Source organism: Theropithecus gelada, chromosome 15 (assembly GCF_003255815.1).
Source record: "Theropithecus gelada isolate Dixy chromosome 15, Tgel_1.0, whole genome shotgun sequence".
NCBI classification, from domain to species: Eukaryota; Metazoa; Chordata; class Mammalia; order Primates; family Cercopithecidae; genus Theropithecus; species Theropithecus gelada.
The window spans coordinates 83,507,813-83,522,829 of record NC_037683.1 but is presented as its reverse complement, the minus strand read 5'-3'; the positions used below and the strand labels follow the sequence as shown (position 1 = coordinate 83,522,829).

General features: G+C 45.6%; 1 protein-coding gene across 2 annotated transcripts in view; it reads right to left on the bottom strand.

The window, feature by feature from the left end:
* Positions 1-3,629, bottom strand: part of MAMDC2 (MAM domain containing 2) — a 172,937-nt gene extending 169,308 nt beyond the window's left edge. For both annotated transcript variants that reach the window (XR_003115923.1, XM_025359396.1), the window contains exons 1-2: positions 2,835-3,629; positions 2,375-2,488 (exon numbers count right to left, since the gene is read on the bottom strand). Coding sequence is in view for 1 of the 2 variants with exons in the window: in XM_025359396.1 (XP_025215181.1) it covers positions 2,375-2,488; positions 2,835-2,868 (148 nt within the window). In the remaining variant the exon portion in view is untranslated. The remainder of the gene's footprint in view (positions 1-2,374; positions 2,489-2,834) is intronic.
* Positions 3,630-15,017: the final 11,388 nt, after the last annotated feature.

Sequence of the window (15,017 nt, the reverse complement as noted above, 5' to 3'; positions counted from 1 at the left end):
GAAGTTTGTGAACAGCTTGCCAAATTTCAGCCTGGAAGAATTTTATTATCTTTGATTTACCAACCTAGAAATGGGCTTATAAGGGAAATTCTTAGTGATGTCTTCTTAGCAGGCAACCGTAGCAACTGCCACACACCTACCTCGCTGCCCTGGAGCCTGGAGTACACCGTTACGTCCAAGTTCTGGCCTTTGAAAAACTGAAGCTGAAACAACTGGAGCGTAACCTGCCTGCTCCACCCTGGAGTGCTCAGAGGAGAATAAATTAACTTCCCCCAGCCAACCCAGTAGTCCCAGTCCTGAGCTAGAAAGCAGTAGCTGTTAGAAAGAATGCAGAAAGCAAAGCCACAGTGCCTTCATTATACTATTAAACTGTAATCACCTTTTTCTATAAGCGTCTTCCTGTTTTCCCTGAAGGGGGATGGTTTAACTGCCGTGCTAGGGCAGAGGTGCCAACTCAGCAGAGAGACTTCCTGTGGGTCTGGGAGGCAGTTGTGTTAAGCATGCTGTGGCATGCCCACTGACCAGAGGCAGGCTGTGAGGGGGCCCCCCATCCTGACGGAGGGCCAGAGGCAGGGGCTCAGAGACTAACTAAGGCTCCTGGCTTAAGGAATGATGTTGATTTCCTTTTCTCAGGGCCAGCACTAGGATGAGGCAAGCCAAGTGCTTAGGGAACAAGACTTAAGGAGCTGTTCACTCTCAGGTCCTGCAAGTAGCTCCTTCGCCCCAGTGCCAGCCCTACTCAGAGTCAACAACAGCACAGGTTGTGTGTGTGTGTACATGTACTGTGGAAGTCGGCAGTTCTCAAAGTGTGGTCACGAGACCAGCATCATCAGCATCACCTGGGAACTTGTTAGAAATGCTTAGTCCCCCTGAATCAGACACTCGGGGAGTGGGGCCCAGCAATCTGTGTCTTACAAGCCCACCAGGTGACTTGATGCAGCTGAGGTCTGAGAAGCCCCATGCTGGAGAAGAGTGTTCTCCAAAGCCAGCCTCGTGGCATTTCTAAGGCCATCTCCCACAATGCTTCCATACAGCCAGCATAGGGAAAGGGTGAGTGGTGAGATTACAGAGACTTTCCTAAAGCCATCAGCAAGATAGGAATCCCTCGAATAATAAATCAGGAATTGCTTTTTCCCAGCCACCCCTAAGTAAACTGTAGTAGTCAAGACTTGGCAATAAAGATGGAGATTACTACTGAACCAGTTCCTTCCTGTTTCTTCCTAACTAGACACTCAGAGTTAGCCACTCAGTGACACTGTGATGTGGACTAGTCATTTGAATATTCTATGGCTGAGATTCCTTCCTCTGTAAAATGGGTCCAACATCACCTACCTGTGAGGGTCAGAGAAGCTAATGTACGCAGAACCCTGAGTAAGGGCCTGGGGCAGAGTAAGCTGTAGTGACAATTCATACATCGAACCAGGGGTTCTGGACTCCATCCTCCCCCAGGCAGCCAGGTGGGAGGATCTGGGACCTGAGGGCAATTGAGTGGGGAAGGAGGTGAGCTGGTTTCATCTAGGGTACTATGTTTTTAAAAGAAGGCTATTTTCCAATCCAAATAGTCTGTGGGCAGCAGGTTTCACTGGTGGTCACAAAAGAGAGAGAGAGAAAGGAAAGGAGAAGGGATACCCAGTGCCGCCTGCTATTGGGTACTGAGAACCACACTTAAAAAAAACAAAACAAAACAAAAAAAAAAAAAAACAAAAAAAAACCTATATAAAGGCAAGAAGACAATTCAGAAGACCCCACATTTCAACTTTGTCCGGGACCCAAACAGTATAGAGTAGTAAGACAATGCCCACCAGTGAGACAGGGACCCCAGGCATTTGGCAGTGTACATGGTTTCTTTTGTCCAGGGCAGGATTATAAACACGAGTGTGAGGATGAAATCATGCAGCAAAAAACGCTGTCAGGATTAAGGCAGACCTGATGTCTTAGCACTGAGGTCCCATCACAGAATTGTGGAACCTTTTCTGCAAAGCTGAAGGAGAGCTAGTCCCATCCAACTTTTCCCAACTCACAGACATGTCTCCTGAGGACCAGAAAGGTTGCTGGCCTGCAGAGGGCACATAGCTGGTGGGGAACAATCATTAGCTGTGCTCCGTTTCTCCCTTCCATTAAGGAGTGCTGGGGTGAGACGCAAATTTTAAGCTTCTACCCATAGGCCAGGTAAACAAAGGGCTGCCTCCCGCCCGCCCCGTGCCTGCTTCGGCCATCCCTTGCAGCACAGCTGAGGGCCTGAAGGAGGATCCATGACTCACACTTTTCTTGCCGCGGGGAATTAACTCCAAGATAACATTACCAATGTGGGAAAAAAAGCAAGCCATCAAGGAAGAAAGTTCACCTCGCGCCCCTCTCCACTGAGCCCCCTTACCTTCCTCATTTAAAATCCAGGGCAGAAAGGCCAACACGGAGTCAAAGCTGCAAGTGCTCTCTTCAAAGGCGCAGGACCCAGCGGGCAGGTCGAGGGCACCGGCGAGCTGCAGGGCTGCGGGTACAAAGCGAGTTTCAGTTCGAGCTCCCCCCAGGAGCGTTTGAACCAACTCGGGGAGCCCCAGGGGGACTACCTGGTGAAAGTGGGGGAAAGACGAGCGGGAGGGGGTGGGAGACGGATGCAGTACCTGTCCCCCAGCATCCCCGGGCCCCTCCGCTGAGCGACCCCACGCCCACCCCCACCCCACGCTTGGCCAGCGGAGGGAGTTAGCGGCTGCGGAGGATCGGGAGGTGCCCTCGGATGGCCCAGCCCAGCACGATGAGCCGGGCCCCGGGGGGCAGCAGAAGCGGAGGCGAGTAGTCAGAGCGTCTCCGGGGTTGTCCCGGGGTCCCGGCCTTACCTTGCAACGCCAGGAGGACGCCCCTTAACAGCATGGTTGCGTTTCAGGGAGGATGACTAGGAAGAGGTGCAAGTTGCCAGCCCCCTGGGACAGGCTGCTCCTAGTGAAAGGGATCGTGGGAGGCGGGGGCGCCGGGGACCCGGGAAGGGAGAAGTCGAGAGGTAAAGCTTGTGCTCTGAGCTGCCCAACTTTGCAGAGCGGCTCCCGGAGCTGAGTGGTTTGCTGGAAGGTGCCCGAATGGAGAGCGCCAGCGCCCCGGCGCTGAGCAGCAGCCTCAGGTCAGACCGCGGCCCAGCTGGTCCTGGGCGACGGTGGGGCTGGACAGGGAGGAGACAACTGCACACTTTGAAAGGCCAGCCACGACTGGCTGGGAGAGGAGAGGTCGGCCAGCAGTGCCTTCGCTCAGGATTTTAAAGCTTGGGACCAGAGCCCTTGCAGACACTTGGAAGGGGCAGGCCTTCCAGGAGTCCCTCCGCTGGGTTGGGACCGGAGGCGCCCGCCCCGCCCAGCCGCGGTGGGAACTCGCTTATTTCTGGGGACAGCTTCCCTGCATCTGGCATGTCAGTCCCGCAGGGCTGGCCCTAATTTTAACTTCTTCTCCCCAGAATGAAGGAGGGTGGAATTCTCCTAGGACAGCCTGGAGGAAAATTTGGAAACAGTTGGGTGGAATAAGCTTTATATCTAAGGAGTTTCGGCATTTACGGTCCAGCAAAGCTAACCGTGGAATACCACCCCCACTTTTTTTAGCCGGTGGAATGTCTGGCATGCCTGGTGCTCAGCATTCCCTCCGTCCGGTGAAATGGGGGCATTCCTTCTCTCCAAAGAGCCATGATAGATTGATTAGTGGGAGGCTTTAAACTGGGAGGGGGTTGTTGGAGGCAGTTAATTCTGAGGAACCTGTTTGCTTTGGGCACTAAGTGGGTCTCCAACAATATTCTCTTCCTGTAAAGAGTTCTTCTTCCTCCCCTCCTCTTCTTCCTCCTCCTCCTCCTTTCTCCCATTTATGATTTTGTGCAGGCAATTTTGTGAGGAGGGCAGTGGTTTTAAAACCTGACTGCATCAGAATCTGCTGAAGAGCCTCACCTTCCGTTTCTGATCCAGTAGCTCTGGAGTGGGTCTGAGAGGCTGCACGTCCCTAATAAGTTTCCAGAGGCTGCTGCTGCTGCAGCTGGTTTGGGACAATACTTTCAGGACCACTGGCCTAACAAACCCCTGTTGAGCCATCATTTCAACCTGCTCCCATGCTTTCACCTGGCTTCCAGACCGCTGGGTTTCCTGTCTTTCTTGGCCGCTTCTTCTCAGCCTCTTTGCTGTTACCTCTGTAACTCCTTAACACGAGAGTGCCTCCAAGTTCTACCCTATCACTCCTATTTCTTTCACTATCCAGCCCCTCAATGCTTTCTTCCAGTCTCATAGTTTTAGATACCAATGATAGCCTGATAACTCCCACATTTATATTTCTAGCCCAGACTGCTCACTAACGCCAGACTCTTCGATCTCATTGCCACCTCAACATTTCCAATTGGATGCTTCAGAGCTATTTCATACTTAACGGGTCCCAACATGAAGGCTGCATATTTCTTCCCAAACCCGTCCTTCCCCTGCGTCTTCCCCATCTGAGTTAAAAGAACTATTTTCTTCCAGTTGCTCAGGAGAGAAAACTTGGAGCCATCTCCAGCTCATCTGTTCCTCTCAGACATTGCCAATTTCTATCAGTTCAGGATTCGAAACACAGCAGATGCTGACCATGCTCCGCACCCGTGGTGGTGATGTCTTGGTTGGTCCAAGATACCCTCACCATCAGCCTGGGACACTGCAGTGGCCTCCTGACCACGGTCTCCCTTCATTTTCTACCCTGCTCACCCTATTCTATTCTGAACACACTAGTCAGGGTTATCCTTTTAATACAGAAATTGGGCCACGTCACTCTTTAGCTCAAGGCCCAACAAGTTCGCAAGTCATTTAGTAAAGTCCAAAGTCCTCATGATGACCAACCAGGCCCTATAAGACCTGCTCCACCCTCTTCTTTGTTTTCTTTTCTTGCTTTCCTTCTCTTTTTCTTTTTTTGAGACAGAGTCTCACTCTGTCACCAGGCTGGAGTGCAGTGGCGTGACCTCCACTCACTGCAACGTCCATCTCCCAGGTTCAAGCAATTCTCCTGCCTCAGCTTCCCAAGTAGCTGGGATTACAGGTGCGTACCACCATGCCCAGCTAATTTTTGTATTTTTAGTAGAGACGGGGTTTCACCATGTTGGCCAGGATGGTTTCAATCTCTTGACCTCGTGATCCACCCGCCTTGGCTTCCCAAAGTGCTGGGATTACAGGTGTGAGTCACTGCACCCGGCCCCACCCTCTTATTTCTCTGACTTCAACCACCCTGCTTATTCCTCTCTAGCCACACGGACCTCTTGGCTTGTCCTCAAACACAGTCCAGCTATCCTTTCAGAATTTCACACTGGCTGTTCCTTCTGCTCAAAATGCTCTTCCACAAAGAGCCACACAACTCACTGCCTAATGAGATCTTCACTCAGATGTCACTTTCAGTATCAGAAAATTTAGTAACCTTCTCCCTAATAAGCAAAATATGTCTGGAATCCTTTTTTAAAGGTAGGAGCAAATTTTCATGTGTTTTCTGTAAACAATGATTCAAATGATCTAAAATTTTTTCATTAGTGTGTGCCTCAGGTAGTAGTAATGATAACATTTATTGTGTTTGCCATTATAAATGTTTTATGTAGATAATCTCACTTAAGCTTCACAAAATCTCTATAGGATAAATATGTTTATTATCCCCATTTAATAGATGGGGAAGCTGAGGCGCAGAGTTCAGTGACAGTGGACAGTAGAGACAACACTCAAACCCAGATCTGCTTCATTCCAAAAGCCTATTTTCTCAACTAGTACAGGAGCCCCTCTCACTTGGGTCTTATATTCTTTTTTTGACTTCTTGATCACAGATGGTGTTAAATATCTGATGCATTTCATCACATAACTAAAAATTCAAAGACAGTTATATATCCAGTTGAAACCTCAAAACACTATTTTCAACCAAACAAGTTTTCAGCAACAATCAAACTGGTGCTCCTTTTTCCAGATACTTATGGAGTATTTCAAAGTTTTAGAATTGCCTTCGATTCATGTCATATGTTCTAAGTCATAGGAAAATACAAAACCTCAAAACCCTAAAGAGATCCCCTCAAAATTTAAAATATGATTTACAACCTTAAGGTGACATTGTGTATTGCCACCTATGGGAACAGAATCACTATACTTAAGTACAAACTCAGAGTAAATTTTCTATTTTGCATATAATTGTTTGATCCCAAGAATATACAACCCTTAGACATTGGCACAAGTTAGAACGTCTGGGAAGCAGACTCTGATTTGGAGTTTAATGTGCAGGGTATTTAATCAGGAGTACCTTGGGATCAGTGTCATGGAAGGGAGGGAGGGAAGCAGGAATGGGTGGACGGAGAATTAAAGTTGCAATGCAAATCCCACAAAGCTTATATCAACCCTCCAGGGAACTATGGAGTTAAAACAGCCTATCCAACTTGTCTCATGTTAGGCTGAAATGAAAGGGCATTTGTAGTGCTGTCTTCATCTGTCACTGGAGGTGGCCTACCTTGGGACAGAAGTGATCTCCAGTGAGGCAGCTCTCTGCACTGGGGAGGATCAGAAGTTGAAGGCGGATGACAATACTCCCAGCCGCTGGGACTAAAAGTCCTTTCTTGAAGGGGGATCTTGACAGCACAACCATGCCTACCACAGACGTTTTGCAGAGAAAGGAAATGATACTGTATGTGGCCTAAGTCAGGATGCAGGGGAAAGGACTGAGGAGGGAATCCAGGGAATCTAGAAATTACGTCAACCTACTTCCTTTGGTCACTAATCATAGCACCCACATGGTACCCACCTGGTATCCTCTTATTACTTGGGAAAACAGGATCAGGCCCCAAGGAACCCAGAACTCTATTATTCTCCAAGATTTAGCTTAAGCAACCGATCAAATAACGCATGTCAAGTTCTGGCTTACAGAAAGCACTCAGTACTTAGGTATTGTAATAGGTTGAATGGTGGCTCAAAAGATACATCTGTATCCCAGAACCTGCAAATGTGACCTCATTTGGAAAAAGGGACTATGCAAAATTAATTAAGTTAGGGATCTTGGGAGGAAATCACCCTGCATTACCAGGTGGGCTCTAAATCAATGACAAGTGTCCTTATAAGAGACAGAAGAAAAGGCACAGACACATGTAGGAGGTGGTCATGTAAAGATGGAGTCGGAGATTGGAGTGATGCAGCCCCAAGCCAAGGAATGACAACAAATTCTCCCCTAGAGCCCCAGAAGACTGTACTCTGCAGACACCTTGATTTGGGGCTCTGGCCTCTGAAACTGAGAGAGAAAAGCTTTCTGTTCTTTTAAGCCACCCAGTTTGCGGTAATTTGTTCTGGTAACCATAGAAAACTAATATAGAATGCACTAAGTAAACACGTGCCAGGCACCTAATATGCATTATCTCATTTAATACATGCAATATCCCTAAGAGGTGAATATCATTATTCTCCCCATTTTATAGACTAGAAAACAGGACCAGAGGGGGTCATTTAACCTGCTCAAAGTCACACATCCAGCCAGCATGCAGCAAGGATTTGATCCCAGATGCCTACCCCTCCTGGTTATCCACTATGCTGCCCCTAAATGCTTCCTCCTTACACAGGCCTGTCTCTCCTAATGAGGGCTGCCTACACCACACACAGGCACCACGCCATGCTTTCTCTATGGGTTCCTGCATGATGCTCACCTCTCGCAGAGCCTGCCCATCCTCTCTGCTCTTTGCCAATCTGCTCCTGCCTCCTTCCAGGTAACTTTCACCAGGGACTTTGCTCCTTGTTGTACCACTTCTAGCCTGGAGATCACCAAGTTCTTGCTTCTAACTTTCTGGGTCAAGCTGAGGAAGATGAAGTATTGCTGCTCCTCTCTATCCAGTGTCTTCCCACATAGCCAGCTGAGGCATTGGAGGGAGTGAGCAAATCTGTAGGAAGAAAGCAAGAAAACCAGCGTTTATGATTGTACCTTTGCCTGCACTACAGAGGTTAGGCCAATCTCAGAGGCTGTCTTTACTGCCCACTTTCCCTTCTGTTTGCTCTCTCTCCTTACTTGTTATTCTCACACAGTGTCATGCTATGATAAGCTCAGCAAATATTTCCTGAGCACCTACTGTGAGCCAGGCACTATGCTAGGGGCTGGAAATCCAGAGGTCAAGAAGACACATCCTCTGCTGCTGAGACAGGAGACTGACCCATGGGACAATAATTTCAATAAAATATGTGGATGAGATAGAATAAAGACTGTAAATATAAAAAGTCTAGAGGCCAAGGAAGTCACATAAATGAATGGAGTGATCTGGTTACAGGGAAGAAATAGGGAGGGATGGAGACTGTGGTTAACTAGGGTAAGTAAGCCCAACTAAAGGGTATTACAGAAACCATCTCTACCCCATCTGCTCATGTTTCAAAAGAAGCCCAAAATTCAGATATGTCTATAACAGCTCCTGAGTCTCAGACGCCAGCAAGAAATTAAAACAATATACTCAAATCTCTGTGGGGTAGAACAAAACCTGTTGGGAGGTTAAATTCAATTCTTGAGCTGAAGTTTGCAGCATTATGATAGAACCATGGAGACAGAGAGTAGGGTGCCTCACTGCTCACTCCTCCAGAGGAGGTAGCCAGGCACACAGGAGCAGTCCCATTCTACAGTAGAGAAAATGGAGGCAAAAAGGTCTAGCTGACTTTTAACCAAGGCTGTATGTCTCTAAGTGTCAGGGATGGGATGAGAAGCCATTAATTAGCTCACCTCCTAGTTGGCCAGTATTTGGAAACATGGAAAGGACTTCATATGTTCTAGGTCTTGCACAGATGTAATTAATAATACAATTGGTAACATCTTTTGTAGTTATTATATTTTGTTGTGTTCTCATTTATCTCATATATGTAATCTGTTTTTCTTCATACCTGGGTCTCCTTTAATCTATGCCAAGCCATTGTCTCTGGATTTTTGTCTTTGTGTGTTTCTCCCTCTCTCTTTCTCTCTCTCTCTCTGTCTCTGTCTGATGTACTTTATATGGGCTCACCTCTATCTCTGTCACTCTACACTCAGTATTCTTAAAAAAATCCTTGACCTGTTTATTGGAATTACATTAAATGTGTACATTGATTTATAAATATTGATATATTTACCTTGGCCCATTGATATAAATTTTTGTGTTTTCCAGTAAACTTTTAAACATATCTTGTGAATTTTACAAACTTTATTCTAATTTTATTCAGAAGAAAAGACCAAATATGCATTCCGACAGTCAGTGGTCTGTGTTGCTTCTGTGTTAGCTCTCTCTCTGCATATACCCAACAGGCCCCCACTCATTACACACAATCAGGCTAAAACGAGCTGATAAAATCATTCCAGGCTCTGGGCTTGTCCTGCCAGTGACCTCCGTAGTTGTATTCCAGCAGGACATATCTGAAGGCTTTGCCCCGAGGCCAGCGATGGTCTTGGTTACTGTCCAGCCCTGTTGGCCTCTTACTCCCAAAGAGTAGTCATGTGCCTGCTACAGATTTGGATCATCTCCCATGAGGCACCAAGGCCCAAGGGGTAGTCAGTCCTTACAAATCTCCTTTTATTACAAAATATATAGCACACTGTTCAAATTGCCACACTCAAATGACTGAACCCATAAAGTAGGTACATCTTCTAGAGTGAGCATTTTAAAGGAAATAGATACTTCAGTGGATGCTTTCTCTCTACCATTAATCTTTTCCTCATCAGATTACTCTGGATCCTAGCTGGGAGTCAGACATCCTTCATTACAGCTTGAATGCAATCTTCCAATTTTTTTTAAATTGAGGTTTTCTGGGCTGACCAGTCACAGTGATAATACTACCATGTTTTGTTGAGTGTCTGTAATGTGCCAGGTGGTCCATGGTCAATTCGTGGAGGAAGAAACTAGGCTCAGAGACTTAATGTGACTTGCTCAAAAGTACAGGGCTGGGGTAGGAGCCAGCTCTAGCTCCTACCAAAGCCCTTATAACCTTGATGCCATCCACCCAACACGGGAAAGTTGAGCAGAAATTTGAAATGTCCAGTTCCCAGGTCCCTGGCCTCCTACCTCTACCCACAGGCAGTGCTGAGGCCAGGAAGACCAGGCGCTTGGAGAGGGGCATCAAACAGATGCACCCACAGCCCTCAAAAGGAACAATCCCTCTAATAGCAGTGCCAGTGATCTTGGTCTTCTGGCCTCCAAAACAGTGAGACAATAACTTTTTCTGTTGTTTAAGCCATCTGGTTTGTGGTACTTAGTTACTACGAACTAATATATTTCTATTCATTTCTCAAGACCCAGTTGAAAGGGCCCCTCTCCTATGTTGTTGGTGTGTCTGTGCTGCAGCGTGTATGATGCTGTGTCCTAGGCTGTGCAGGCTGCTATAACAAAGTGTACACTGGGTGGCTTATCAACAGCCAAAATATATTTCTCAGTTCTGGTGGCTGGGTGTTGGGTAAGGGTCTGCTTCTTCACAAATAACGATTTCCTCACAAATAACGATTTCCTCACTGTATCCTCACATGGCAGAAGAGGCAAGGATCTCTCTTGGGCCTCTTCTATAAGGGTGCTAAATCCTATTTATGATAGCTCTGCTCCCAAGACCTAATCACCTCCCAAAAGCCCCCACTTCTAATGCCATTGTTTTGTGGGTGAGGATTCCAGCATATGAATTTGGGGCAGACATAAACATTCATGCCACAGAACGCTGTATGACAATGACTTTGTCTATGTCTCTGTGTTCTGCGATAGAGGCTGACTTTCAAGGGTAGAAAGCAGAGCAAGTGTGTTTTATCTTTGTATCTGCTCCTGTGCTATCTCTATACGTGGCTAATTGTAGTCGCTCAAAAGATGTTTGTTGAAAGAAAGGCTGAGGAATAGCATATCCTCACTACTCCACACGGCCCAAGAACCAGCCTAAGCTGCAGTCCTATGGGTAGAAGGAAAAGAACTACATTTAAATTACCCAGGGGGATATGTATAAAAATGAAATCACAGATGTGTTCTTGGCGCACAGAGCCAATCTGAAGAGGAGCAACAGACTGAACAGGGAGTAAAAGCAGGCTTGCGGGGGTCAGGGCAGCACAGGTGGCAAACCGGAGAAAGGCAGACTCTCAAAAGTCCACTTTCATGAGAGGCAGATGAGGCCACAGAGAGAGAACTTAACCTCTGGAAGGAAGTGCCAGGCCTTGGGTGTTGGAGGGAAATACAGACTATGAAACAGCTTGGATCCTGCCACATGAGTCTGTTCAGCCCAGCTCCATGGTTTCCTATCTGAGTCCAGGAGTAAGGCCAGGCTGTTAGGAAAGCCAGAAAAATCTGTTTCCCTAAATCTCTAAAAAAACGCTGGACCACAAATGGTTCTATGACCTGCATTAATAAGGATTGTGACGGTATTAACATGAGGTGAGCAGCAGTGCCATGCCCCGCTTTGCTACCAACAACCATGCCTTTGGCATTTCAGGGTTCATTGCAGTGAGAATGGGCAGTATCGTGGCTGTGCCAGAGGTGCAGGCTGGTTTGTGTGCACACATGTTCACCCCTAGGACATCCCCCCAGATCCCAGGAGCTAACACTCTGTGTTGTCTATCAGGCTTAAGAGTGAGGCAGAGCACGCCGGAATTTGACATATTCTAGCTAGCAGTGGCTCCAGAGACTAGGGAGGCCCATGAGCTACTTAGGCTAAACCCAGGTGGTGTGCTTTCTCCTTTATAAGTTTTGTTTGAGTGCTTTGGCATGGAAACAGGAAAAATAAAGCTTTCTGTAGCCAAAAACATTTCCAAGAACAGCAATGAAACCCCAGCTTAGCTTCTGATTCATAATCTCTGACATTATTCATCTGTTACAGTGGGGATCCATACACTGTGGTTTGATTGACATGAACACGGATGGGGTGATATTCACAATAAAGGTCTCGGCACCGAGAGACAGAACGGACACCAACTGGGAGGATGACAGATAGTGAATGTCAGCTCTGAACAGGTGTGTGGGGTGTGTGCACGGTGTGCAAAGACACATTAGCATTGAGAAGCTGAGTCACAGGGTTACTACTAAATCTGGAGGCCTGAAATTCAAAGATGTCAAATGACACTAATTCTTTCCAATTTTCCCAGTACCGAAGGCCCAAACAATTGGTGATAATGAGGAAACTCTACTACCAGACGTTGCGAGATGTCTCAATGACCTAATCCAGCAAATCACAGCTCCAGCTGTCCATGAGCACCATCTACCATCTGAGGAATTGTTTCTTTTTAATACAAAGGTTGGCACTCATCAGATAATAATTTCTGGGATAGAAGCAAATGATTGGTATTTGCTTAAGTCTCTTGAAGGTGATTCTACTGAGCTGGGATTAAGAACACACTGCCTTAATCCTTTCATCATCAGCAAAATTAATACTATTAACAGAAGGAAAAAAAGCTGTTTAAAGAGAGTGAGAAAGTGTTATACCAAGAGTGCGAGCATTGAGACCACGGCCACTGGAGCAAGACCACCTGGGTTCAACTTGTAGCTCTGTTACTTACTATCTATGAACCTAGGGCACATTATTTGGTCTCTCTGTGCCTCAGTTTCCTCATCTGTAAGAAGGAAATCATAACAATGCCTACCTTACATGGAGATCATGAGTACTAATTGAGTTTATATTGTTAGAGTGCTCAAAAGAGTATCTGGCATGCCAAGTACTATATAAATATTTATTATTAATTTTCTAACAACTCAAGTTTTTCACAGGTCCAGGCTTGTAGTTGAAATTGGTGACACAGTCTATCCATCAAAATAGCCTTTTAAAAATAGTGTCCTGCCTCTTAGGGTGGGAGGCACAGAAGCTAGAAATGAAAATTGGACAATTAGTAGCATTGATGTTCTATCAGAAGAAGAAACATTCATTCATTCATTCATTCATTCATTCATTCATTCATTCATTCATTTGGAGACACAGTCTTGCTCTGTGATCTAGGCTGGAGTGTAGTGGTGCAATCTCGGCTCACTGCAACCTCCACTTTCCTGGTTCAAGCGATTCTCGTGCCTTAGCCCCCCGAGTAGCTGGAATTACAGGCACACGCCACCATGCCCAACTAATTTTTGTATTTTTAGTAGAGACAGGGTTTCACCATGTTGACAAGGCTGGTCTCGAACTCCTGGCCTCAAGTGATCTGCCTACCTTGGCCTCCCAATATGCTGGGATTACAGGCATGAGCTACCACACCCATCCAGAAGAAACATTTAACCTACGGAATGTATGCTATTATAAATACCAACAACTAGGACATTAAAATAGTAATGGGAAAATAATTTTAGGATTAAAATAGAAATCTTCATTTGGTAATATTTGAGGTGGAACAAATAAAATGGAACGGTATCTATGAAGAGGCATCTTACAAGATTATATTTCTAGAGGCTAAAGGAAATTATCTTGGGCGCTGCTTATAGCCTGAGGGGCAAATCTGTCTGTATCTAATAAAAGTGTCTTCTGAAAAAAGAAACAGGGAACTTTAAAGTGGAGCATCTTGTTTTATGAACAGCTGGAAGTGCCTTCAACTCCTCCCCAAATTGAAAAGATTACTTTTACATTATCCATTTTCCAATTTTACGTACACATTTTAAAAACTCTTTTGGGACGTGGAAGGTTTATTTATTCAGTCACCCATAGCAAGTTCAAATGAGACTTCTGGCTATTTAAAAAGCCACTGCACTCAGAATTTCTCCCATGGCGGTGGGGGATGGGGATGCTCCATGGGGAAATTTGTTCCCTCACCTGTAGGCTTCACTCCAAAACAAGGCAATAGGACTGCAATGGCTTCTGTGACTCTAGCCATGGTAACGTCTTGCAGTAGGGGATTACATTCTGCACTTCTCTAAGTTTCCATACTGGGCCAGCAATATGACTGAATTCTTCCAAGAGAAAATAGCTCCCCAAAAGGTGGCACCCACAGGAGTCTCTGCCAGGTTCCCAAGTCTATTGATTCTTGCATTCTACCCCTTCCCTCAAGGTTTAATTCCTTTATTTTAAAATTACATCCTTTAGAAACATTTCTTTTTAGCAAAGACTTGTGAGAGGTCAATTCTGCTTGTTTTTGAAAACATTAGTCATAAGGGATGCTTCTGTTTGATGTAGACTTTTAGATTAAAGTTCTGGGTAAAGATGGTGGATTGAACCACCAATCCAAGTTTTGCTTTTCCAGAAAGCATAGGAAACTACAATGAATATATATTATTTAGAAATGAATGAACCTTTAAGGATACGGGAAATGGAAGAAGAGACAAAAATGAACTTCTGGAAACCAGAAAGATGATGGGTAAATAAACTAACCTGACATGTCAAAGAAAGATTCTAAGCTGGATCAGTTTTATTTTTTTCCCTAACATCATCTAAACTCCAGGAAATGGTGACACTAGGTAACACTGGAAATGGAATAAAGAGGGTAGCCTAAAATAAGGAGGATTAGAAAAGTTGTTTGAGAATCACCAGCTTTCTAGATTCCCTCAACACCCCACACTCTTGGATGAGTTCTCTTCCCCATCCTAGCAAAAGGATATTTACTATCTGGAGAGGGTAAAACAGAGGTACCCTGTACTTGGAGGGCACAGACTGAGTTAAGAGCAGGAATCCCACACTGAAGCCAGAAGAAATAGAAGGAATAAATGAATATGTAGACGCTAAAGGCCAAGACCCCTGTTCTAAGTCTGTTCACCTACTCAGCTTCCACAGTGATTTGGAAAAATGGAAGAGTCATCTCTGGGGGATTTGACCAGCCCAAAAGGAAAAACTTACACATACCAATATTAAGGTTAACCCCAACAAATGACCCAGCCAGATAACCCTCCAAGAACACTCACTCAGATCTTCCAATCAGCTTTTTACTCACCCACAAGTAAACAAGAGCAGACACCTGTTATGAGACAGACGAAGAATGCCTCTAACTTACAAGATAAAGATCAAGCAAGCAAACCACAAACAGATAAAAATGACTCAGAGGGAAATTATGAAGGGAAGAGAAAACTTCAAAATAAAACTATTATTAATATCTTCAATGAGAGAAGCTATGATACTGAATCCCAGGGACGAGGTCAGAATGCTATTTTA